Below are 26,344 nucleotides of genomic sequence, written 5' to 3' on the forward strand. Positions count from 1 at the left end.
TGTCTGGAGTATGAGTTGCAAATATTTTCCCCAGTTTGTGAGATGTATCCAGCCTGTGGTGTGTGGCTTCAGCTCAGTTATACTCATTGCTGAGTAACATTTGATTGTGTGACTATAACCACACTTTTCTTTCACTGACACTACTGTTGCTGGAGCTTTGAGTAGTTCTTAGTTGTGAGATGTTATAAAAAATGCTGCTGTGGACATTCATATGCATGGGTCCTTAGCTTCCTCCCTTTGCCTGTCCTGCTTCCTCCACCCCTTTACTGGTCTCCCCTGGGAACACGTTCTTTTTTTTTTTTTTTTTTTGGGAACACGTTCTTAATAGGTCACTTGCACATGAAACCTTGTAATGGGGAACGAGACCTAGTACAGACATAGATGGCTTTGGTCATGATGGGTGCTCCAGTGTAGACAGGCTGGAGAGGCATCAACCCCTCCCCCTGTGGATGAGGACTTGTATCTTCCTAATTTGCCTTCTCTCAGAATCCACATTCTCTTTTGGAATCTCTGGTTGTGCTCCTGGTTCAAGACGAAAGAGCCTGGGCCTCTCTGTCCACCCCTACTCTTCCCCACATCCTCCCTGAACGGGGAAAGAGAGGGGCTCTTTTTGTCCTGGGGACTGACAGCAGCAGAGGCCACCCCTCCAGGACAGAATTCCTGATATTCCTGCTGGATGACCAAGAGGCAGAGAGTAAGGCATCCTGTCACACTGTTGGTCCATTTTGCTATCTCTTTTCTCATCCGAAGAGGCTTTGGGGAGGAGTAGGGGTGAACAGAGAGACCAGGCTTCCGTCTTGAAACAGGAGCTCAACTGGAGATCCCAAAGGAGAATGTGGATCCTGAAAGAGGGCAAATTAGGAAGATACAAGTGCCGACCATGATAAAGGAAACAGTCCTGAAGAGGAAGAAGAGAGGGGCAGCTAAGAAAGCTCCAGAGGTCACAGGGGCAGGACAACACCAATGTGCACCCTGGCCCGGAGGTGGCGCAAGTCCCATGACCTGGGGGCCAGGGAAGCAGAGCAACCTCCAGGGCAGCCAGACTCTGAAGGCAGAGGGGAGGCTTCAGCACACTGGCTGACTCCTACTCACACTGCAGACCGTGGCCTTGGTGTCTTCTTGTCCAGGGGCCCTCCCTGACTCGAAGCCAGCCACTGTCCCCTGCACTATCCTTCTCACTGCACCACATCTCACACAGCAATGCACTTGCCCATTGCCTTGTCTCTCTCCTCCAGACCTTAAGTTCTGTAGGCTCTGGGACAATGTTCGCTGCCTGGCACAGGACCTGGCACACAGTCAGTGCTAATAAAATGAGGGGGACACGTAGCTTAAAAGCCATAGAGGGACTGGAGTCCTTGCAAAGTGGATGCCTCCCAAACTCAGATAAGCTGTGTCCAAGCATGTAAGAGGAATTTTCTGCTAAAATCTCAGAGCAACTCTTTGTTTACATTCGGAGGTTGCAGAGGAGGGGCTGGGGTCATTGGACCAAAGTTGAAGAAGAAGGGTCCTAGAAGTGCCACTCATCAGCTTGGTGTTCGTGACCAATGACACGGTGGGAAAGATGATTTATCAGATGGTGTGTTAGTGTCACTCTCCAGAGGGGCATCTGGAAGTGTCCTGGGAAGAAAGCCAGTGAGAGCTAAGCCTTCGAAGTGTTTGTGTAATGGGCAACACCCACCATCTGTAAACAGAGCTCATTCTGAAGAGTGACCCAGAAAACGGTGACTATAAACATTCTGGTACAAGTCTCACAGCAGATATAAGCCCTTAATCCTTTTGAACAAATACCCAGGGGTAGAATTTCAGGGTCATAGGACAGGGGTATTTTAGCTTCAATAGATAATGTCAAACAGTTTTCCAAAGTCGTCCTGCATTCTGTATGGTTCCCACATAAAGTTCAAAAACAGACACATCAAACCTATGGTGTTAGAAGTCAGGATACTAGTTACCTTTGGGGGCTTGCGACTGGAGAGAGGGGCACAAGGGAGACTCTGGGGGCTGGTAATGGTCTGTGTCTTGATCTGGGTGCTGGTTACACGGGTATATTCACTTTGTGAAAAGTCATTGAACTGTACACTTAAAATGTGTGCACTTTCCTGTATGTGTGCTACCCTTGAATTAAAAGTTTATTTAAAAGCCTTGAGGAGCCTCAGACCACTAGGGGTGGACAAAACTAACCCCTCTGAGAACCCTCCAATCCCAGGTGGACCTACGTCCCCTTGGAGGTGCACAGAAGCAGATGAAGACTCCAAGTCAAATGTTCCCAAATCCTCCAGTAGCCATCCCTTCTGTGGCTACCCGTGGTCCTCCCATCACCCTCTCTTCCTTAGTTTCAAAACATCCGGCTGCATCTAGCTTGCTCTCTCCTTGTCCCATCTCTGGTTTTAGCCCACAGTTTCCACCCTCCCACTTGAGAGCAATGTAGAAAAAACAGTGTTTATTAAATGCTTACCTACTGCATGCCAAGCACAGTGCTGGTCATGTGTGCAGCAGAGGTAAGCAGTGCCCAGAGCCTCACGGAGAAGGAAGGGGCACGAATTGCTTGAGCATAAAGTAGTTTGTGGTAAAGCTCATATAATTTGCACCCACTGCCACCTCCAGCGGTTGGTGTCCCAGAATAAACCCTACTCACATTCGAATCCTCTGTGTTCCAGTCCAACAGTTTGGATTGCAAGAAAGAGACTCATTCCAGTTATGTCACAGGATGGATGTTTACTGGGAGGACATGCCTGATAGACTCTCAGGAAGAGCCTGGCAATCAGGCACTAATAAGTATAGGACCTGGGACTGGAAGGGTCCAGCCACGGCTACATAAATCTCACCTGGCCTCCAATTTTTTCCCAACCTGTTAGCTCCTATGCCAACTCCCCACTTCTCTTCACATTTCTCAACTCAAATCCCAGAGTGGTGGGCTCTTTGCTCCTCCCACCATCTGCCACCAGGATACCAGGGGAGTCCCTAGCCCACTTGAGAACTGCTTCCCCTCAGGCACTGACTTCCCTAGGGGCATGTTATTCTTTCTTAGTGACCCTTGTTTGTCTTAACAGCCCCTGGTGCACAAGCTTCCAGGAAGAGGACATGAGCTCACTTGATCATGGACAGGAATGCACTTGGAGCAGAAACAAGGTTGCTGATACCATTTCTGCTCCCCATTCTCTGGGGCTGGGGGAGTGGGAATGGGGGCATCTCTTCTTCCAGAAGCCAGATCTGGCACAAGATGCCTGTTCAGGCAACCCAACTGCCTGGGATTCCCTCTCCCTAGGGACCATGAAACCTTCTTGATTTCCCAGTCTTAATGTGTGAGAGAGACTACCTCCTCCAGGAAGCCCATGACCAGAATAGACAAAGACGCACCCTGGCCTTCAGTAGATGGGCACTGAGACAGAACGTGGCCTGCTGGCAGCATTCCCATCAATGTCAAAGTCTCAGGGATGAGTTGATAGTTGGGAGTCCTTTGAATATATAATTAAAAACTACATTTCCCAGAATCCCTTGCAGCTTGGCATGGCCATATGACTAAATTCCAGCCAATGGGAAGTAAGTGGAAATTACCTGCGCAACTAATGGGTTGTAGCCACAATGGGAATGGGCATGCCTTTAACTTCCACTCTTCCCTCTTCTTGCTGGAGGAAGTGTGAATGCAATGGCATCACTGTGAACTTCACAATCAAAGGCAACATTTTAGGGATGGAGAAAAACAAAATAGAAGGATCCAGAGCTCCAACATCTTAAACCACCATAACATTCCCAGACTAGTATGGGAGAGAAAAATCAAATTCTCTCACGTTGAAGTTACTGTATTTGGTCTTGTTAGAGTAGCCTAGCTTATATTCTAGCTAGTACAGAGTGCCTTGACCAGCCTGTGATGATGTCGAAAGCTTTTCTTCTATTCTAATCCATCTCAAATGTCCAGGGTAAGCTTGGAGGAGAAAGATATGAAGAGGCAATGCACTGGAATATCAATGGAGAGATGAGATCCAGAGAAAAGAGAAAGAGACATGGACATGGTCAATTCATTTCTCTTCAGAGTCCCCCAGGGTCAACACCTTTCCTGGTAGATTGATGTTCACCTCCACCTCTCACCACCCATTTTTCTTGGGGTTTGTAGCCAGGTCATAGAAAGTCAGGTGCCACAGGGCTGTTTTCATGGAGGCAGGCAGGACCCAACGCTGCCTTGTTCACAGGGCCCGAGTCGTCACAGATTCCGGTAACCTCCTCCCCCTGAAGGCAGGAAATGCTACAGGTCAGCTCAGGGGCAGAGCACAGGACGAGGTCACAAATGTGGCTGCACCAGGATCAATGAGCTTCCCACAGAGAAAACTCTGGTCACTGGAGGACTCTGGGAGTAGTCATCACCTGACCTCTAACTCTGGAGGGCAGTCCCCCAGGTCCCCAGCCTTGGGTAGGGGTCCCAAGGGGATTGGTGAGAGTGTGCATGACTGGAAATGTGGCTGGGAGCCCTGGCCCACCAAATGGATTATCTGAAGAAGGGGACACATCACAGGGGAGGAGAAACAGACTTTCACTCCTGCCCAGGTGATGGGCAGAATCAGGAGTGGGGAAGAGAGACCCTAAAACCCAGGTGGGGTCCCGTGTTACAAGATGTGTCCTGGGAGTAGAGGTGATGCTGCTCAGTTCAGAATGTCTGCTCCAGTCATTCAGGCAGCCACGCAGCAAGCACGTGACTGCTCTGCCCCAGTCAGAATATGGCTCCCCCTGTCTTCTCAGGGGGCGCTGGGTCACTATGCTCTCTCCCTAGTCTCTGCCTAGCCCCAGATACCATCCTATAATTGAGAGTAATCTCTCGGTGCCAGCCCCGCAGTGCGGGTTAGCCGAGCATTGTGTCTGCATGTGCCCACATGGTGAACGAATACCTGTGTGGTTTCCTTCTGAGAAGCCATCTCCATTGAATTTTCACCCACTCTCAGCTTATGAAAATGCCTCCTTCTGCAAGGGTAAAAGTGGACTCAGAGAGCCTCTCCCCTCCCCCGCCTGCCCCCATTCGCTTCCCCCACCCTGTAAGCTTCACCCCAGACTGCTCACTACACAGAGCGCTGGGGAGATTTGTGGAGAGTAGGCTACTTTCTTCCTCCCCAGCCCTTTCTTCAGCAGTGAGAGGGCAGAGATAAGAAAAGAAGAAAACTACAGAAAGATAGATTTAGAGACGATTCTAGAAGGGCTTTCCAAATTTGGAGCAAAGAGAGGGACAGGCTAGGAAGTATGGAGCTTGTGAATTTGGTGGGAGGAACATGGGGGAAGGATGAGGTAACTCTGTCCACCTTCTAGCTCCAGACCCACCTCCAGGCGTAGCAGGCCCCCAGGCCCAACAGTAGGAAGAGGAGGCCTGCCAGCAGCCCCAGGACCCAGAGTAGCTGCTGGAACAGATGCAGGCGATGCAGGGCTGGAACACAGGGGTGGGGTTTAGGGGTGGCTGTGGCTCCAGGCCTCCAATGCTCCCTCCTAAGGTGACTCCCCCAAGATGAAACCTAAGTTTCACTTTCTCTCAGAAGCGTCCCCATGCAAAGGAGCTTCAAGAAATCAGTCTAGACTAGACAAGCTGATTGCAGCAGAAGTGATTCAGGAAAGACCTCAGAAGGAAGCCTTTGGACCTGAGAACTGGGCCTCTACGCAGAGTGGCCTGAGAGATAGAGCCCCCCTCACCTCTGGTTCCAAAGTAGGTGGCAGCAGAGGCAGAGCCCAGGGCATTGGAGGCAGAGCACACATATTCCCCCTGGTCACCAGGCCTCAGCTCCTCGATATCCACCCTCAAGGCATTAGGGGTGGCTGAGACGTGGATGTGTGGCTCGGCAGGAGCAACCTGGGGCTGGCTGGAGGCCACCAGCCGACTGCCAAGGTGGATGGTCAGGCTGGCTAGGGGCTCGCTGTCCACTCGGCAGTCCAGAATGCCCTGGACGCCACCCTCGGGCTCCACAAAAACCATCATGGTGGGTGTCTTGGGAGGGTCTGTGGGAAGACAGGGAGTGTGGTGATTGCAGAAACAACCACAAATTCCTCCCCTCCCTGTACCCCATGCAAGATGACTGCTGCTCCACCCATTAAGAGGGAGAGCCTGTTTCCTCACTCCTTAAATCTGTGACTCACTTTGAAGGCAGAAGAAATAACATTGTATGACTTCAGGGCTAGACCTCAAGGGGACTTGCATCTTCTGCTGTCCTTGGAAAACAACCATGTGGGAAGCCCAGGCCAACCTGCTGGATACATGTGGCCCAGACTATAGCCAGCCCCAATTGCCATAAGGGTGAAGCCATCCTAGACCATCTAGCCTCTGTTCAGCCACTGGGCAAATGCAGCCACATGAGGTAAGACTAGCAGAGCTGCACAGCTGAGCCCAGCCCAAATTTCTGACCCACAGAATTGTGAGCAAATGAAAAATGGCTGTCGTTTTAAGCACTAGGTTTTGGGGTGGCTTATTACACAGCAATAGCTTACTGATACGGTATGGGTCCCTGGTGAAGAATAAAGTAGGGGGCCAATGTTAATGAGGGCCTACTGTATACTATCTTGTGTACTCCTCACAAGGTGAGGGGACTGACATTCTACAGATAAGGAAGCCAAGGCAGGGATGCACAAGATCACACATCAGTCACTGGGAATCCTCTGACCCAGGACTCCATTCCTGTGAAGTCCTTGCTCTTTGCAGACAGAAGAGGAGGAAGACCTGAAGTGGGCGTGTGAGATGTGGGGAGACTGGGGCAGGGGGAGGATGTCACACTCACAGAGCACCCGGAGCATGACTGGAGCAGAGGTGGTGGCCCCAGTGGGGAGCTCAGCCCGGCAGTGGTACATCCCAGCTTGGGCGAGGGCCACATGAGTGAAGGCGAGGGTGGGCACAGGCTCTGTGTGTAGTTGCCGGCCATTCCAGAACCAAGCAAAGGTAGAGTTCCCCATGGGCCCAGGGCTGCCAGGGAGGTGACAACTCAGGTTCAGCGCTGTGCCCTCAGGCACATCCAGCCCTGGCTCAGCCACCACGCGCACACCTGCAGGACCAGAGGTGGTTAGGGATCTGTAGGCCTGTAGGAGCCGGAGTCTCTGGGTTGGCCTCTGTGCATGATGGGAAAGCCTGATCTGACTTGGGATCTGGATCCCCAAAAGTGGGTCTGTGTCTCCCCCATCAGATTGAGAACAGGGCTATCTCTCCTCCTTGCCCCGGGGAATTCCGGGGCAAAGCTCTGCCTCCCTCTCTCATCAATTCAAGCTTTTCGATGGGTGAGGCTGTGTCTTGCCCTCAGGTTGGACTCCCCAAGGTGGGGCTGCACCTTGTCCCTCAAACTGAGCTCCCTGAGGGTAGGGTTATGTCTGTCTTCCCATCCCTGGTTTCCCCAGGGCAGGTCAGTGCTCCCACCCGCAGTCTGGGCCCTGTGAGGGCAAGGTTATGTCTCCCCTGCTCCCAAGCTCCCCTTGGACATTGCCATACCTCCATGCCCCGCCCACTCTGTAGGGAGCTCTCCAAGGGCCAGGCTGTTTCTCCCCCTCAGGCTGGGCAACCCCCTCCAGGGGGAGCTGTTCCTCCCCACCAGGTCAGGCCAGCCAGCCCCCTTTTGTGGGAGCCCCACCCCTCACATGGACTCAGACCCCACAGCACTGGCGCCCCTCCTGCGCTCTGGCCTGCTCACCTTCTGCCTGCAGCTGCCCCATGGTGCTGATTGAGCCCAACAAGTTACGGGCCGTGCAGACGTAGGTGTCCTTGTCACCTGAGGGCACATCTTGCACCCGCAGCCGCAGGGCGTTGCGGGCCACCTGGACGTGGCCCGTCCCCACTGCTAAGCCGTGGACCCCGTGGCTGGTGGCCAGCACCTTGCCATCGCGGGACAGGGCCAGCTCGGCAGGTGGCTCGCTGTCCACAGTGCACTGTACCACGGCCATGGGGCTGGCCCTTGAGTCCCAGAAGGAGGACAGGATAGCGTCCCGAGGGGCATCTGCATTGTGGGGCAGGGCAGAGTTGAGGGCTTTGCTTGGAAACCCTGTGCTATCCATTGTCCACCTGCCTGGCATTGGTGAGGCTGAAACCTCTGGGAAAATGGTCACTTCTGGGAAGTGACAGCTTCTCAGGAGTCCTGTGGGCAGATTCCTCCAGACAGGGTTCACAGGACCTTAAGGAATCTTCCCTCATCACCTATGTCTTTCTTTCCCCAAGTGTCCGTTCCCAGGTTCCCTGCAGTCCTATGCCCACCCACACCAGGGCCCAGAAGCACCCTCCATCCACCCTGGGTACCCCCAGCCAAGGACACTCGCTCACAGAGGACATGCAGCGCTGTGGGCTGGGAGCTGCGTGTGCCCTGGGCATCCTGGACCTGGCAGGTGTAGGCACCCGCGTGAGCCCGTGTAGCCATCGGGAACGAGAGCGAGGCAGCTGACCCCTCCTGCAGCCAACGACTGTTGTGGTACCAGGCATAGTGGGTGGGTGGGCGGGCAGCAGGGTCTTCACAAGTCACTGTGACAGGGGCTCCCTCGGGCACAGTGGCTGACGGAGCCAGGGTCACCTGCACACCTGTACCAAGAAGACACGGTCAGCTGGGCTGGCCAGTCACCATAACTGATCCCACCCCTGGTGGGCCTGGCTAGGGCCCTGCCTCACCCTCTAGCCGCAGCTCCAGGGACATGTTGGCCTGACCCAGAGGACTGCGGGCCGAGCAGCTGTAGAGACCCTCATCACTGGGCCTAGGCTCCCACAGCTCCAGCCTCAGGGTGTTGGGGACAGAGTCTGTGGTCGAGGACACCAGGAGACGGCCAGCGTGGCTGAGGGCTAGCTGGGCAGGTGGGCGGCTGTCCACTGTGCACAGCACCAGGGCCAGCTGCCCGCCGCGGCTCTCCAGGAGATAGGTCAGGCGCATGCCGCGGGGTGCATCTACGGAGGCACGAAGGCATAGAAGGAGTTCAGGGACCACAGTGGTGAGGAGGCCAGTTTTCAGGTGGCATTCTAACCAAGAGGACCTTGGCTCCCCACCCCCAAAGGCCTCCACTTGCCCAATCTGGGGCACTGCTTCTCTGCCCCAGTGGTCCCAAACTCCTTGTCCAGTACTCCATCAGCCAGCTCGTTACTGAGTTCCTGGGGTGGATGCCTGTGAGGCTCTGGCCATGCCCTGATCCCTGCAAGCTGTTGTCATTCCTCCCAGCTCCACCCTGCATCCAGCCACACTCACAGAGGACGTCCAGGGTGACGGGTCTGGAGAGGTGGAGTGCCTGGCCAGGGGTCAACACGCCACAGCGGTAGGAGGCAGCATCCATGACCGTGACGTTGGGCAGGCGGATGGAGTGGACAGCACCTGGGCGCTGCTGCCCATCTTGGTACCATGTATAGGTGAGCTGGGCCATGTGGGTAGCCCATACAAGGCAGGTCAGGTTCACCAGCTGCCCCTCCTGTACGGTGGCTTTGGGCCACACCTGCACACTCACAGCTGGGGAGAGAAGGAGGGCATGGGGACACCAGGGAATACCGAAGGCTGTGTAAAGCAAGCCAACTGTCTCCATGAGGGTGGGAAGCCCCTCGGTCTCTGGGAGGCACAGGTGACCCACCTGTAAGTGGGGCTCAGATATGGAGCTTAGGAAATGGCTCATCATCTGTCAGGTGGTCCCAAGCAGAGTTCTCTCTGTGGCGCCCTGACCCCTACAGGCCTCATCTGCCCTGCTGTGGTTTCTCCTTGAGTGTCCCCTTTCTGATTAGTTTTATCCACTGGGCATTCATGTAAAATTCTGTTTTTAAGAAAGGTTTTCAGGGAGTTCCCTGGTGGTGCAGTGGTTAAGAATCTGCCTGCCGAAGCAGGGAACACAGTTTGGAGCCCTGGTCCGAGAAGATCCCACATGCCGCGGAGCAACTAAGCCCGTGAGCCACAACTATTGAGCCCGTGCGCGACAACTACTGAAGCCCGTGCGCCTAGAGCCTGTGATCTGCAAAAAGAGAAGCCACCGCAATGAGAAGCCTGCACCCTGCAATGAAACAAATAGTAGCCCCTGCTCGCCGCAACGAGAGAAAGCCCGTGCGCAGTCAACGAAGACCCAATGCAGCCAAAAATAAATAAATAATAAAATTTTTAAAATAAATAAATAAAAATAAAAAAGGTTTTCCATGAAAACCAGGTCTGGAGACTGCTGCCCTTAAGGAGGGTGGGAATGCAGACTGTCCTATGTTCAACCCTCCTGCCTGTGCCCCAGGCTTCCAGAACCCTCTCCAACCTCCTCTTCTCTTAAAGGAGCCACCCACACACACACTCACACCCCTACACTGACCCTGGGCATCAAAGGTGGCTGAGGCCGAGGCCTGGCCCAGGGCGTTGGTGGCCTCGCAGGTGTAAACGCCCTCATCCTCCAGCACTGCATTGTGGATCTCCAGACGCAGCGTGTTGGGGGCCACAGCCACCTGTAGCCGGGGAGAGCTGCCTGCAAGCTCCCCCACACCTTGTAGGGTAGAGGCCACGAGGAGGTCCCCGTGGAGCAGTCGTAGCTGGGCTGGAGGGTCGCTGTTCACACGGCACAGGAGGAGGCCCAGTCGCCCAGGGCCTGTGTCCATCAGGGGGATGAGTGTGGCCTGGCGAGGGGCATCTACACAAAGCAGGCAGTGGTCAGGGCCCAACCAGGTGGTCCCTCATCTAGGACTCTCGGAGGCAGAGCCCAGGACCTGGGGCTCGGCATCTCCTTCCTCAGTCATGCCCTTGGCTCCCTCATCCCCCAGGAAACACAAACGAGATAAAAGTGCTTACAGGACACGTGGAGGCTGACGGGGACAGCCAAGTTCGTGGTGGCTGAGCCTGGAGCCTGGGCTTGGCAATGGTAGGCCCCAGCTTGGCTCAAAGTTATGGCTGCAAAATGGACTGTGGCCGAGGTGAACTCCTGGAGGGGCTGGCCATCCCGATACCAGCGGTATGAGGTCCCCTCCAGGACCCCTGTGGGTACCTGGCAGCTCAAGACCACAGCCTGGCCCTCTCGGAGCTCAGGCGATGGTGACACCCGGACCCAGGCTCCTGCAGGGAGAAACCAAGAGCAGGTGAGGGCCCTCCGCCATACCGTCCCACATTCTGGGACTACATGTGTGTCCACATGAGGACTGCAAGACCCCAAGCCCGTGTCCCGGAGCCACAGCTCCCCAACCAGACCACTACTGAGGGCCCCACTGCAGTTCCACGCCTCTTCCTCTCCTGCACCTGACTCCCGTGCCCTGGTTCTGACCTAGCATTCACTGCCCACCACCTTGAGTTATGGTTTTGCTTTGTCAATCGTATTTCACCTACCAGAGGGTGAGCCTCACCTGGCCCCTCAGCTTGTGTGACCTGTAACCCCAGTGCCAGGCACAGCACCTGCACATGTTAGCTCTTGACAAATGTTGGTTTGACCCCATAAAGCACTGAAATGGTAGGGATTTAGGTCATGCCAAGTGCCATTGTCCTTATCATGAGCTGGCCTCAGCATGGGTGACCAAGTGCTTAAAAGGGGAAGTTAGCAGCTGTGTAATCTTGAGTTCTTTTCAGCTCTCTCCAGCCAACTCTGCACCCAACCTCTAAGTCATGAGAGCCCAGGAACTGGGGACCGGGCAAAGGGCTGTCCCTAGTGCCCCCTGGGTCTGAGGCACGAGGAGACCAGGGTTGAGGGAGTAAAAAGGAGGAACAGCCGGAGTGGTGACTGAGAGCCCAGACTGTGCCAGGGACCAGTCACGTGACCATGAGCAAGCCCCTTCAATTTCTCTACAGAATCAAAGCCCAAGGAAAATGTTCAAAAACTGATGTTTGTCATTGTGGTAGAAAAAAATGTGTTTTTCTTTGGCCTTTGCAGCATTATTGATATTAACTTTCCTTTTTTCTGGTTTATTCACTTCGGGAGGATTATTACAGAAGAATATAGATAGATAAATGAAGAATATGAATATATTCATATGCATGTGTATATATATGTATATATACTCACATTTGTATATTATATATTATACATCTATACATAAATATGCAGAGTGGCCCCCAGGGCACTTGGGTCCACCACAGCTTCAGAGGACTGACACTCACCTCGGACCTGGAAGAAGAGGGAAGTGTTGGCTGATCCCAAGACATTGGTGGCCTCACAGCGGTAGCTGCCAGAGTCTGCCAGGCTCAAGTCTTGGACCTCTAGCTGCAGGGAGTTGGCCGTGGCTTTGGCCTGGAGATGGCCACGGGATGAGAGCCGGGGCCCTGAGCTGGTGGCCAGGAGGTGCTCCCCATGGAACAGAGACAGCTGGGCAAGAGGGCGACTGTCCACAGTACAGATGAACACAGCCGTGTGGCCCTGGTCCACATCCAGGAGAGCTGACAGCTTTGGAGGATCTGGGGGATCTGCAGGGACAGTGGGGAGCTCAGGCCACCCCCAGCACAGCTTATCACCTTTCACCTGCCACACTCCGTTACACACACATACGCAGTTCCGTCCTGCACTTGCCCACACCCGAGCCAAGTTCTTGCCTCCCCAAACCCAACCTCAGCCCTGTTTCCCCCAGACCACCCCTTCCACCCTCCAAGGGCCCAGACCTGCCCTTGCCCATCACCCACAGAGCACACTCAGGACCACAGGGGTGGAGAGCTGGGCACCAGCCTCGGTGAGGATGCGGCAGGCATACAGGGCAGCATCCCTTCTGGTCACAGGCAGCAGCGTCAGGGTCTCCAGGGGGCCCTGGGCCCACAGTGCCCCATCCCGGAACCAGGAGAAGTTGGCAGGGCCACCGGCTTCCCGGTCCACCCTGCAAGTCAGATTGGCTCCAGTGCCCTCCTGCAGCGTGTGCGATGGTGTGATGACCAGGACAGTGGCTGGAGAACAGGCAGCACAGGCCTACTGAGACAGGCCTCACCTTGATGTCTTCCCCCCAGACCCCGGGGCCAGTGGTCCAGCCTCCCTGCCTGGAGGGGGTGGGAAGGAGGCCCTCTGGGGTGCCCATGGGGCATGGGGAGGAAAGCAATCTCCCACTGCTGACCAAAGGTGGTTTCGCCCAATAGACCCACCTTAGAGCTGGGGGTTGCAAAGGAATGGGGTCCCGAGTACCAGCCCCTGACCCTGAGCGACTCTTTCCCTGTCCCGCCTCACCCTGGGCATCGAAGGTCGCCGAGGCAGAGGCATTGCCCAGGAGACTGCTGGCCTCGCACAGGTACATGCCCTCGTCTTCCAGCACCGGGTCTTGGATCTCTACACGCAGCAGGTTGGGGGCCCTGGTGACTTTTGTGCGTTGGGAGCAGCCCCCACAGGTGCTACAGCTGCCCCCGGATGGCAGGGAAGAGGCCACGACACGGTCCCTGTGGAGCAGCCGCAGCTGGGCGGGGGGGTCACTGTCCACACGGCACAAGAGGAGGCCTCGCCGTCCAGCCCCAGCTCCTGCAGTATCAAGGTCCAGCCGGGCGGTAAACATGGGCTGGCGTGGGGCATCTGTAGGGAGAGGAGCATGGGCACTCTCCCACAGCCTCTGCCAGGGTCCCACAGGTCCGCTAAAGGCTGGCGAGGCTCCCAGAACACACCGAGCAAAGGCAGGTACCCAGAGCTGCCGCAAACAGCTGTGCAGGCTGTGCACGACACAAGGACAAACAGACAAGGGTGGGAGGACCTCAGCCCATGCCCCTTGTGCTAAGCTATGCCCTAGCGCTGGACTGCATCTTCTCAGAAGAAGGAGTGCCATTTTCTAGCTTGGACAGAGGTACCATATAGGCAAGCAGCCACCTTGCATAACCTCCAGGTGCTCCTGAGCAGGTGCCTACCTAGCAATCCATGGGTGTCTTGCTCTCTGCTTCCACTCTGCACCCCATCCCTTCCCCCAAGATCCTTCCTGCCTCTTATCTCTGATCTCCAAGCCAGCTCCTGTGAGAATAGATAATGCCTAAAATGCCCTCTTCCTAGAAGTTTCTGAAGATTGGGGCCAAAGTCCCCATGTCATCTCACCCTGAACACTAGAAAACCCCCTAGAGGCACCTGCTCTTCCTGACAGTCCCCGGACATGACTCCTGCACATGTCAGGGAAAGTGTTCTGGAAGCTAAGTATGTCCTGAACATTGGTCAGCCCCTCAAAAGCATCCACCCTTGACAGGACGCAGTCCCTGTGCGGAGAGGCTCTGCCTTCGTGTCTGTACCTGTGAGGGCACAGCCTATGGGGTGTGTGCACATATATGAGTACAGTGTCCCAGGGCCCAGCTCTGGAGGACAAAGTTTGGACATGGTGTCAATGATGGGTCTGAGGCTAGAGGCAGAGCCCTAATGGAACTGGGGCTGGGAAATGAGATTCCCCAGCCTCGGTCTCCAAATTTCACTCCTGGGTGTCGAGGTCCGCGATGTCTAGGCTCGTGGCTGCCTTCCTCATCTAGACCCCAGGGCAGGACGGGGCCAGGAGAGCCTGGAGGAGGTGGGGGTGGCTGATGGACTCCAATGGGCTGATCCTCCTCACGGCAGCCACGGGCTGGTGGGAAGGCTACTCACAGAGGACGGTAAGGACAGCAGGTGAGGAGGGCCCGCTGGTGCTATGGCCATCCTGGGCCCAACAGTGGTATGAGCCGGCGTCAGTGCTGGAGGCAGCAGGGAGCAGAAGGCTGCTGCTGGGGCCCTTGAGAAGGAAGGCCCCATTCCGGTACCAGGAGAAGTGTGTGTCAGGTGTCGGGCTTAGGCTGCTCCTACAGCTCAGTGTCACTGCTTGCCCTTCTGCCACCTCTGCTGCCGGGCTGATGAGGAGGCGGACTGCTATCAGGAAAGGGAGAGAGGAAGGCTTGGTTCCCCTGTGGCTTCATGCCACCCACCACAGGAAGCGCCCCCGGGTTCCCCTCTCCCAACTCAATTGTAGGGAGCTCTGGGCATCGTGGCATCAGCTCTGTGAATCTCTTGATGATCCAGGAGGGTCTGGTCTTGAATGCCAATTCAGCTCTTATTGGTAGTAGCTGGCTAAAGCATGGCTGGGAAGGATTCTGAGCCAGATCCCAGGCTTATGTCAAAAACCTGGCTTGGTCAATTAGCTATGTCTGCCTCAGAAGGAGGGAAGGGCAGCACATGCACCAAGACCCAGCTTCTCTACTTGGCCTTCTGCATCTGACTCCTAGCACGGAGTCTGCCCCAAATGTTCAATAAATAAAAAACAAATGAATGCGCGTTGAAGAACCCTCCAAGCTCAGAGTCAGAATGGGTACTAAAGGAATAACTCAATCTGCCATGTTTCCCTTTTCGCCTTGACTTCTAGGAACCTCTGAGGCTGGGATGACTGTATACCTCATATCTTTGATGTGATTTTTTTCTAGCCAACTAGTTCAGGCCCTCAGTTGACCTCTCTGGGCTCCCAGGAGGAAGGTGCCAGAGAAGGCCTTCTCCTCTGACTCCTTCCACTAGCCTCACTGGGGCCATCTTACCATTGGCATGGAAGTCCAGAGTGGAGGACGCATTCCCAAGAGAGTTGGTGGCTGAGCACGTGTACTCTCCGCTGTCAGTTGGCCCCAGGTCTCGAATCTCCAGGTGCAGGGAGTTGGGGGCAGAGGAGACACTGAAGCGTGGGCTGCGGTCACCCTCCCCAGAAGTGGAGGCCAGGATGAGGCCCCCATGTGACAACACCAGAGTAGCCATGGGCTCGCTGACCACAGAGCACTGGAGGATGCCCACCAGTCCTGCCTGTGTCTCCAGGAAGGCAGTTAGGTCCGGGGCGAGGGGTGGGTCTGTGTGAAGATGAGGGGCAGACCTGTTACCCTCAACAGGGGCATTCCTGGATCTCCCCTTATAGCCTATGACTCCTGAACCCACTTTGTCCCATAATGTCCTGGGAAAGGGGCAGTGACCCCAGCAGCTCCTGAGTGTCTGTCCCGGATTGGGCAAATCACTCTGTCATCCCAGTCAATCCTTGTGGCCACCCTGAGAGTGGGGATCCAGGGACCCCACTTTAAAGGTGGGAAAACTGGCAAAGAAACCTGGCAGTGGGCAGCACTGCCCCAAATAATCAAAGTGAACACTCCCAGCAATGGGACAAACTGACCCCATGTGCCTCTTGATGTGACACAGGGAGACAGACACAGAATCACATCCACGGTGTTCCTGCCCACGTGCACTGGCTCGGTCTGCTCCATTCAGACCAACACAAACTGAGAGCATCACAGAACAACTAGCCTGTGCTCGTTGGAGCTCAATGTCAAGGAAGACAAGGAAAGGCTGAGGAGCTATGCCAGAATGAAGGAGAATAAAGAGACTTGACAACTGAATGCAATGCAGGATCCTGGATTGAATCCTGGACCAGAAAAAAGTAATTACCTAAAGGACATTATTGGACCAACTGGTAAAATTTAAATATGGATTGTAGATTAGACAATGGCCTTGTATCAATGTTAAGTTTCCTGACTACATACAATCGTTGTACTGTGATTATGCATGAGAGTGACCCTAGGAAATACATGCTGAGAAATTAAGGGGTAAAGGGGCATTATGCCTGCAACTTCAGGAATACAAATGGATGGATAGATAGATGATAGAATATGTGTGTATGTATACCTATAGAGTGCATATGTATGTATGCATGTGGATAGAGAGTATATATGTAGAGGAAAATGTGTGCATGCACGCACACATATATGTGCATATATACATACATACATGTATATGTGTGCATGTGTGAGCACATATATATACAAACACATATAATATATAGTTAGAGAGAGAGAGAGAAAATCAATTTTCCAAAAATATTAACAAATGCGGAATCTAGGTTAAAGGTATATGATAATTCTTTGTTTTCTTCTTGCAACTTTTTTAAAGTTTGAACTTATTTCAAAATAAAAAGTTTTTGGGTTTTTTTTTTTTTGTGGTACGCGGGCCTCTCACTGTTGTGGCCTCTCCCGCTGCAGAGCAGAGGCTCCAGAAGCGCAGGCTCAGCGGCCATGGCTCCCGGGCCAGGCCGCTCTGCGCCACGTGGGATCCTCCTGGATCGGAGCACGAACCCGTGTCCCCTGCATTGGCAGGCGGACTCTCAACCACTGCGCCACCAGGGAAGCCCAAAAGTTTTTTTAAATAGGAGGAAACTGAAGGCCGGGGATGTCAAAGCCTTGACCAGATGTGAGCTCAAGGGCTCCTGGGCCCACGACCCCAACCCTTCTGCAGGGGGCTCTACTCTTTAGCCCTGCTCCCAGGTCCAGTGCCCCACCCCCCCCACCACTTACGGCTGACCACCACGCTGACCGGGCCAGAGCGCTCGCTGCCCTGGGCATTCTGCACCTCACAGAAGTAGAAGCCTGTATCAGCCCTGGTGGCTGAGCGCAGCTGGAAGATGCGGCTGTGAGTGTCCTCCATCAGGGCGTGGTTCTTGTACCACCTGTAGCGCAGCTCGCTGGGCGCTTCTTTAGGTGTGTTGCAGGCCAACGTCACTGTCTGGTTCTCCAGGATGGAGCCTGCTGGGCTCACCTGGACCTCAGCCACTGGGGGGGCAACATAGGGCACACTGGGGGATACCCAGCTGACTTCCAGGCCCAAACCCTCAGGGCTGCAGCCAATCAGCCTAAATCTCTGCCCATTCTACATCACGCCCCTTCTGCAGAGGAGCCTCCTGGACTGGCCACGCATCTCTTTGCCCTGTTCACTGCCAGGGAGGTTTGTCATCTGTCTGACACAAGGCTGGGACTCCTTACCGGCATCCCAGGAGGCACCTTGGCCTGATTTCCCTCAGCTGCCATGGCCTGGACACCTCCCTGCCCTCTGGTCAAGACCCAGGCTCACCCAGGACTCACTGAAGACGTGGAGGCTGACAGGGGGTGAGACCGAAGAGCCCACGCCATTCCCAGCTTCACAGGTGTAGATGCCAGCATCGGCCCAGGCTGCCTGGGGCAGCTGTAGTACACGACTCTGGTCTTTGAGGTGCGTCCCATCCTTGACCCACTGCACGGAACTGACCTGAGGGTAGCTGTTATTCACCTGGCAGGTGAGTGTGACCAGATCACCTGGAAGGATGTTTCGCCCCGAAGGGCTGAGGAGGATCTTCACACCCTTGGGGGCATCTGCAAGGCATGATGGGGGGTGTCGAATATGGTGCTCAGGGAAGGCAGGGGGCATTTTTCCTCTCCTCTTTCAACACTCTGCCTTAAGGAAGCCCACCCAGATAAATCATAAGTCCCATTAGTTCCCCCGTCCAGGGCAGGCACTGCCCCCCACCTTGTGAGGAGTCCTGATCCCTTCCTTCTCCACTGACAGCCTGATGCTGTGATGCTTGGCCTAGCGTCCAGCCTACGCTGCCCTCTATGGCTTTCTGCCTCATGACATGTCCATTACCTCTCTTCTATCTGAGAGTCATGGACACACTGCTTGCTTTAGTGGCTTGTGGTAGCTGTTGGCAAGGGACCAACCACCTAATGGAGGGGCCAAAGGCAGAGTCAAATTCACTCAGAATGTTTACCTCATTTGTTGAGTTACAACAAAGAAATACAAATACAATACAAAGAAACTGCACTTCTTTAAATCTTGTTCCAAAGCCTCTCTCTATGTAACTATACTAATAAAAGCTAATATTTTCAGGAGTTCCCTGGTTGACTAGTGGTTAGGATTCTGGGCTTTCACTGTTGTGGCCCAGGTTCAATCCCTGGTCAGGGAAATGAGATCCAGCAAGCTGTGAGGTGTGGCCAAAAAAAAAAAAAAAGCTAATATTTTCCAGTGCTTAATCTATGTAAATATGAAAATAATAGAAGCTAATATTTTTGAGTGCTTAATAGGTACCAAGCACTCCTTTAATTTTCATAACAATCCTGTGAGATAGAAAGAATTTACTATTACCTCCACTATACAGATGAGAAAACAGAGGCTCTGAGAGGCAAGTAACTTGCCCAAAGTTTGCTCATCTAGTTGATGGCGGAGCCAGCGGCCAGCCTGATGCCTGTGTACAGCAGTCGTTCTAGAACAGGCTGCCCTGTTTTACTGTGATGGGAAGTTGCATAACCAAGTGAAAACTCGGACTTTCTCCCACTGCCTCTTTGCCATGTCTGGGTGTTACCCTGGTCACGAGTATGAGTGGCCTTAGGCAGGAAAGGGGTAAACCCCTGCCTCCGTGGCAACCTCCAGGGCTGGGCTAAATCCCAGGGCCCCTGCTGCTCGACCCCCAATTCTCTGGCTTTTTGTGTCTCCTCTTCTCTGCCCAGCCCAGCTTCGGGGACTGGAGGTGGAAGAGAGCCTTTCAATGTGGCCCTTAGGGCTTAGTAGTCTCTCTCCACCTGCCCCACCCTTTGGTCCGAGTGCAGCTTGGCTGTTTCTACAGGCTGGAGAAGGGACTGTTTCCACGGGGGAGCCACAGACGTGTGCTCAGTAAAGAGGGCGTGGCCCCCAGCACACTCACACTGCACTTGGAGGTGAATCTCGCCCTGAGTCTTGTGTTTGGCCACCGAGAGCTGGCAGCGCAGGGTCCGGCCATGGTCCTGCCAGGACAGGGCCATGTGGAGGGTCTCCAGGTGGATGATGCCCGTGGGCTCAAGCTTCTGGAGGTTGGAGGTGACGGAGCGGGTGGGGTCCTGGCCTTGCCACTGCAGACTGACTGGCTCCTGCAGGCACGCGTAGGGAGTGGAGCAGTTGAAGTCCACCTCCATGCCCTCGCGCAGCTCAGCTGGTGAGGCAATGGTGGGCATGCTGGGCTCCTCTGAGGAAAAAGACAGGAGGCTAGGGACTCCCCTTCACTGCACCTGAGACCTCCTGCCCTAGAAACTCCAGCCTGGGGCAGGGGGGCTTCAAGGGGAAGGAGGATGCGAGGGGTTCATTGGGGGTAATGCCAGGGGGCACAGGGCTGGGGCTGGAACTGTGGCCAAGATTGAGGTTGCATTTGGATTTAGGACCGGCGTTGGGTCTGTGAGCCAGTGGGGCCAGGAGCAGTCTGGGAGTCCCTTCCAGGCAGTGGCCCTTCTCCTCACCTGTCACGGTGACCACTGTGCCTGTGACATCTGACCAGCGGTTGCCCTCACTGATCTCAAAGCGGAAGTTGTAGGAGCCCGCGTCCTCGGGCTGCAGGTCTCTCAGCAGCAGGCTGCACGACTTGTGCTCGGCACGCCCCACCAGTAGGGCACGGCCTTGGAAACGGGCCTCTACCAGCTGGGGGTCCCCGGAATGGCTCACTACCTGCCGGTTGCCTGAGTAGTCATAGTACCAGATGGTTGTGATGCCGTGGGGCACCTCCACGCTGGCAGGGAAGCTGAAGATGCAGGGGATGACGAGGCAGGAACCCCTTACGCCCTGCACAGCCTGGGGACTGGAGACGCCCCATGAGGTCAGGCCTGAGTTGGGGGGCGGGACAGGGAGGGGCGTGATGCAGGCCTGGGGTCACTGCAAAGCCCCATGCTCTGCCCCACAGAAGGTGCCCCAGATGTGCCCCCAGCAATGCAGCCCCTCTGGGCACCCCAAAGAGGGTCACTGTTCCCTGTCACTGCTTTCCCATGCCCTCCTTCAACGTCAGCAGCTAAACCTGTGACCAGACACAGTCCAGTCTGCCCAGGCCAACAGAGGGCTGGACTCACTGAAGCCAGGCCCTCTAAGAAGAAAAAGGCCAGCAACGTTACCTGCTGGGATGGATGAGGCCAGGAGGAGGAGCTGGAGCGGGAAGTCCATAGCAGGTTCTCACGCTGGTTCTGGTGCCTAAGAGGGTGGTGTGCACTGTGCTGGCTGGGCACACAGAGGCCTCCTGGGGAACCTCAATCTCAGAGCCTGCTGGAAGCCCAGCCCTGTTTCCTCACATGGTATGCTGGCCAACCCAGTGAGAGGGCAGGGCAGCTGCCACTGGAAGCCAGGAGCCCGTGTTCCCAGCTCAGGCTGTACCCAGGAATGCCCTCACTTGGTGGCATGCCCCAGAAAGTCCTCTGTCTGTCTCTTGGCCCCACCCTAAGTTCTGCTTTCCCAGGCCCCTCAAGGATGAACAGCTGTTTCTTCCTTTCCCCCACTTCCCTGCCCCCTCCCTGCCACCCAAGTCACCAGGAACTGGAGCCCAGAGAGGCCCAGTGACTTGCTCCAAGGCATCCAGCAAAAATGATGGTTTCTTACTTTAGACTTGTCTCCCTACCACCAGTCTTACCAGCTATAGACCATAATGGGGCTTGACTGAGCGCTTACGAAAGTGCAGCCTTTAAGAGTCACTCCCCTGCTCAAAAGTCTTCTGTGGCTCCCCATTGCCCGTGAGATGTGGTTCCCCATACAACCCTGAAAGCTCTTCCTTTCCTACTCCCAGCTCTGCCCCCATTTCCTGCTCCCCCTGGGGCCACCCTGGAACAAGTTCCCACTGTGGGGCCAATCCTATCTGCCCATGAGCTCTCCAGCTGACCAGCTCTGGCCTCACCACAAATGATCTTAGCCTGCTGAAATCTTATTCAGTCTTCAAGGTGGCTTCTAGCTGAAACCTCCCCTTTGGGGTCTTTAGCCACTCCAGAGCCACCTCTGTGCTTGCCTTGTCCTTGGTAGCTGTGAGCACCCATTTCTCAGGACCTGGGACTGAGGACATGTGTCCTGCAGCAGTGCAGAGCCCCCCGGCAGTAGTGGGCAAGAGAAGGGTGTGGTCCTTGGTGGTTTAGGGTTGGTGGCAGGGCAAGTCTAGGTGTGACAGGGGTCACAAGGACCCTGCCCAACATATATCCTACAAACAGGAGTTAAATGCCTACTGTATACCATGCACAAGAAGGCAGGCCCTCCGCCATAGAGTGCCCCTGGTGGAGATGGGGGCTCTAAGAGGTGCAACAGATATGAATCCAAAGGGGAGAGATGCCAGAAACACATATAACTGAAACTATAAAACTGTTAGAAGAAAGTGGGTGAAAATCTTCATGACCTAATAACAGGCAACAATTTCTTAAGTATGACACCAAAAGCACAAGCAACAAAAGAAAAAATAGATAAATTGAATTTGATCAAAATGAAAAACTTTTTTGCATCAAAGGGCACTATCAAGAGAGAGAAAAGTCAACCCACAGAATGGGAGAAAATAGGTGCAAATCATATAGGTGATAAGGGATTAACATCTGGAATATATAAAGAACTCCTACAATTCAAGGACAACCCCCCCACACCAAACATCCCAAATTCAAAAAAATGAGCTAAAGACTTGTATAGACATTTCTCCAAAGATTATATACGAATGGCCAATAAACCCATGAAAAGATGCTCAGCATCATTAGTCATTAGGGAAATGCAAATCAAAACCACAATGGGCTACCACTTCACACTGTAAACAAACAAACAAAACCAGAAAATAACAAGTGTTGGCAAGGCTGTGGAGAAATTGGAAGCTTCAGGTACTGTTGGTGGAAATGTAAAATTGTGCAGCCCCTCTGGAAAACAGTTTTGTGTTTCCTCAAAAAGTCAGACATAGCTTACCATATGATCCAGCAACTCCACCCCTGGTTATATACCCAAAAGAATCGAAAACAGGGGCTTAAACAGATACTTGCACACATGTTCATAGCAGAGTTATTCATAATAGCCAAAAAGTAGAAGCAACCCAAGTGTCCATCAACAGATCAATGTGGTATATCCGTACAACAGAATAGTATTCAGCCATAGGAAGGAATGAAATTCTGACAAATACTACACACATGGGCGAACCTTAAAAACATTATGGTAAGTGAAATAAGCCAGGCACAAAAGGGCAAATACGGTATGCATCCACTTATATGAGGTACCTAGAACAGGCAAACTCGTAGAGACAGAAAGTGGAATAAAGGTTACCAGGGGCTGGAGAGAGGAGGGACTGGGGAGTTAATGTTTAATAGGTATAGAGTCTCTATTTTGGATGATGAAAAAGTTCTGGAAATAGGCAGTAAGGATGGTTACACAGTATTATGAATGTACTTAATGTCACCGAAATGTACACTGAAAAAATGGTTAAAACACTTAAAAAATGGTTAGGTTATGTATATTTTACAACATACACATAAAAAACCCATGTTGCCAACTTTGCAATCCTTCCTGGTCCTAAATGCTGACTCTACAGATTGACGGGAAGGGCCTGGGGAGGCTGGAAGTGGGAACAGGAAACTCATGACATCTCCCAGCCCCTAACCTATCTGTCTCAGGGGTGGGGCCCAGCTGATTCTGGTAGCTGCCAGGGGGCACACCTGGGGAGAGGCTGAACAGATGCCCAGAGCCTGGATAGGGCCTGAATTGCCTGTCAGGATGACTAGCCAAGTGTGAAGAGAGGGAGCACAGTAAAGGCAAAACTGAGGGAAGAACAGGCAGAGCCCCGTCCTTTAGTTGACTTGGGTCCCTGGCTAGGCTGCTCCTGCAGACAGGTCTGGTCATTTGCTGAGGCCCAGAGGCTCATCCTCAGTTCTTTGGGCAGTCCTAGTCCTGCTCCTCTCCCAGGAAGATGTATCCACACCCTCCACACTTGGTCCTTGGCCACAGGAGAGGCTCATGCTGGCCCAGGCTGGGGCCCATGACCTGGATGCTATGGCCTGGATGCTGGACTGAGCAGCAGCCTACTGGGCATGTTTGGGGGCATGTGTGGCCCTGGGGCCCAGAGCCACACTGGGCATCAAGGTCAGCTCCTCTACAGCTGGGGCGTCACCAATGTTCATGTTGTCCCCAGCTCCCCTGATGTTCCCATTTGGGGCCCTGGAAGGGGCAGTGCTGAAGCTACAGGAGGAATGGTGGGATTTTAGACATACTGACCCCAGAATGGAGCAGGGGTTTTTGAGAGGACCCTTTCTAGAACCACCCCAAATCACATCATGTAGATGTCACCTATACTTAGCCCAGTCCCAATACCCAAGAAGTCAGTCCCACCAGAGTCCAGCTTATTGGCTCAGCCTGTTCCACCCCAAAGACCACCCTCAGCCCAGAGAACTTTCCTGGAAAAAAGAGAGGGCAAGAAGAACCCCAGGAAGGGAGCTCCTTGTCCTTGTTTAAAGCCTGGTGTTGAGGGGCAGGTACCCCTAGGGCTTGGTTTGAGCTGGTGTCTTGGTGGGCACCCACACCCAGCACCTCCTGGGGACAGAGGGATGATTGCAGGTCCTGGGGGAGGGGGTGGCTGTACTGGGGACAGGGAGCACTGCAGCCCATAGGCAATGACCATCTGGGAGAGCACAGTTCCCGGGTTCATCCTCCAATCTCCAAGTCTTGGGCACTCTGAAGACAGAGTTTAAAATCCCACTCCCAGAACTGGTATATACTGCATCAGCACTGGGTTGGGGTGGATGGCACATGGGGGGCACCCATGTTTGCTGCCTGTGTGAGAGCAAGTGAGTGGGTAAAGTCTATATGAGAGCAAGTGTCCCAGGACATCTGGGAGGGCCGGCTGGGCCACAAGTCCCTGACCTCTGATCCTAGAGGCCAAGTTTGGCCTGGGGAAGAAAGGGCAGAGGCAGTTTTACTGTAGGCAGCTGTGCCTGGGTGCAGGATTCAGTTTCTATTTCCCAGTACCAGAGCTTCTCCCCAACTTCCCTATTCAGGCTGGAGAAGGAGGGAAATGGGGTGACACAGCCAGCTGGAGTGCTCTACTCCACAGATCAGAAATCAGGTACAGATGGGCAATTCCGGGAGTACATTATCTTCGTAATAGTGAAAAGCCTCAAACATAGGCCAAACATTTAACTTGGAAAGCCATATTATCCATAAATGAGGTCTATTGGCTTTGAAATGGGTAGTAAAAGTTTCACATTTCATTCCTGAATCTGACTGTAAATGCTCTTAGCCTGGATGCCCATTCCCCCAAGCTATGCTGGGCGGTGCTGGGGGCCTTCGCTCAGATGAATGAAGTGGTAACAAATGAAGTGAAATGAGGGGAAGGTGAGGGTCGGGCTGCAGTTGGGTAGGGGTGAAGGTAATGGTTAGACTGGGATCTGGAATAGAATTAGGGTTGGCACGGAGTTGAGAGTGATGGTGTTGGGTGAGCGTGCAAGTCAGGCCCGGGGCTGGATGGAGATGATTGTTACTAAATGGCTGGGGATAGGATGCAATGGAGGGTGAGGTAAGGTTGGAATAAGTACCGGGGCTGGGCAGGGCAGGAGTCAAGGTGACGGTTAGGATGGGGATTGGGATGTGGGTTGGAGGTGGTTTGGGGTTGTGCAGGGGTTTGGATTATGAGTGCAGCTTTGATTAATGTCTTGGGCTTGGACACCCAGGTGTCCCCCGGCAAATCCCAGCCCAGCCCTGCTCCCAAGCCTCCGCTCGCCCTCGGGGCCCAGGGATGGGAGTACCTGCTCCACAGGGGAAGATGGCTGCAAGGCTGGCAAACTGCAGGAGAGAAGAATGGAGGGGGCAGGGCCAGGAGCTCGAGGTGCTGCTGGCTCTCCTGCAGAGGAGACCCAGCCTCGGCGTTGCTTCCTCTTTTCCCAAAGCCTCAGCCCTACTGCCCAACCAGGAGGCTGGTCAGGGAGGAAGCTGCCGGCCTTGCACAACACCAAGACCAGAAAGACCTCCCAGGCAGGGGAAGGCCCCCTCAAGGCCTGGGACTCTGGGACTTGAGCAAGCAGAAGTGAGACCTTGGGCCCTGTGGGAGCCTCCTATCCAGCAAAGTGGGAACTGAGGGGTCCTGTTCACCAGCCATAGCCATACCCCTCTCTTTGGGCACCACTTGGCCTTTTTAGGGAGTCTGAGAGAGGAGGAAGGGAGCTTTCTGCACACTGTTCCTCCTAACAACAGGAAAGGAGACAAGCCCAGCCTGGGGTGGGGGAGCGTGACAGGGCACCTAGACAAAGGTGCTGATTTTCCAGGCCCTTTGGGACCTTCCCAGCACCCTCATTGCACCTGGCTACTCTGGGGACAACCCTCCAAGAAGCAGGCTCTAGTTGTGGGGAACACAGGGACCCCAACCTCAGGCTAGAGGAGTGCTTCTAATCCCTCTCCCCTTTCCCACTGTCCCTCCCCCCACACCCCCCCCACAGGATTTCAGTAGCACCCCCCCCCTCCCGCTGAAGCAGAGGAGGAAAGACCCTGCCATGGCTGCGATACTGTCATGATACCGGAGCCCATTTTATCGAGGGCCTACTATGTGCCAGGCACTCGGTGTGTGGGGCAGATGTTAATTGCTCCAAGCAATCTTGGATCCAAGTGACAACACATTTCTTTGTTTCACAACTCAAATTTAATTCAGCTCAGCCCCAGCCTATCTGTAGTGGTGGGGATCCAGCCAGACCAGGCCCTCTGTACCCTGTGGGCAAACCCACATGTGCAGATCAAAAGTCACATAAAAACTTGAATCAGGATGGACCCAGGATCCCAGGCCACAGTGGCCCAAAGCAGATGTCTCCTGACATTCTACCCTGAAATCCTCAGGCCCCAGAGAGATTAGGTCTCTATCACTCTGTCCTCTTTGTAGCCCCTGCATCACTCCTAACCTTAGGTCATTTCCTTTTTGGACGAAAACAAAATCCCTTTTCTTCCTCCTCCAACACCAACATAAGACTTGTTGGCCCAGAGACACCCC

At 54.2% G+C, this 26,344-nt stretch overlaps 1 protein-coding gene across 6 annotated transcripts; it reads right to left on the minus strand.

The window, feature by feature from the left end:
* Positions 1 to 1,797: 1,797 nt before the first annotated feature.
* SIGLEC1 (sialic acid binding Ig like lectin 1) lies at positions 1,798 to 20,780 on the minus strand. 6 transcript variants are annotated; one of them, XM_033415715.2, is made up of 21 exons: positions 20,493 to 20,778; positions 19,851 to 20,210; positions 19,286 to 19,582; positions 17,694 to 17,960; positions 17,130 to 17,384; positions 15,342 to 15,641; positions 14,428 to 14,685; positions 13,054 to 13,389; positions 12,525 to 12,779; positions 12,009 to 12,311; positions 10,716 to 10,976; positions 10,246 to 10,557; positions 9,162 to 9,416; positions 8,597 to 8,866; positions 8,258 to 8,509; positions 7,635 to 7,937; positions 6,738 to 6,998; positions 5,662 to 5,964; positions 5,299 to 5,401; positions 4,875 to 4,947; positions 1,798 to 4,221 (listed from the first exon to the last, which is right to left on the minus strand). In XM_033415715.2, exons 1-21 carry the CDS (start codon positions 20,539 to 20,541, stop codon positions 4,114 to 4,116), a joined length of 5,181 nt encoding a protein of 1,726 aa, XP_033271606.1. In that variant the 5' UTR covers positions 20,542 to 20,778; the 3' UTR covers positions 1,798 to 4,113. The 6 variants fall into 6 exon arrangements, with proteins under 6 accessions (XP_033271606.1, XP_033271613.1, XP_033271610.1 ...); XM_033415722.2 differs by having other exon boundaries at positions 19,851 to 20,055; positions 20,493 to 20,777; XM_033415719.2 differs by lacking the exon at positions 5,662 to 5,964 and having other exon boundaries at positions 20,493 to 20,780.
* Positions 20,781 to 26,344: the final 5,564 nt, after the last annotated feature.

Source organism: Orcinus orca, chromosome 16 (assembly GCF_937001465.1).
Source record: "Orcinus orca chromosome 16, mOrcOrc1.1, whole genome shotgun sequence".
NCBI classification, from domain to species: Eukaryota; Metazoa; Chordata; class Mammalia; order Artiodactyla; family Delphinidae; genus Orcinus; species Orcinus orca.

Coding starts and splice junctions, on each gene's coding strand:
- SIGLEC1 (XM_033415715.2), bottom strand. CDS start 20,541: ATGGACTTCCCGCTCCAGCTCCTCCTCCTGGCCTCATCCATCCCAGCA. Junction 6,999..7,634: donor GGGGCAGCTGCAGGCAGAAG/GTGAGCAGGCCA, acceptor CTGGTCCTGCAG/GTGTGCGCGTGGTGGCTGAG. Junction 4,948..5,298: donor GGGGCCTGCTACGCCTGGAG/GTGGGTCTGGAG, acceptor TTACCCTTGCAG/AAGGAGGCATTTTCATAAGC.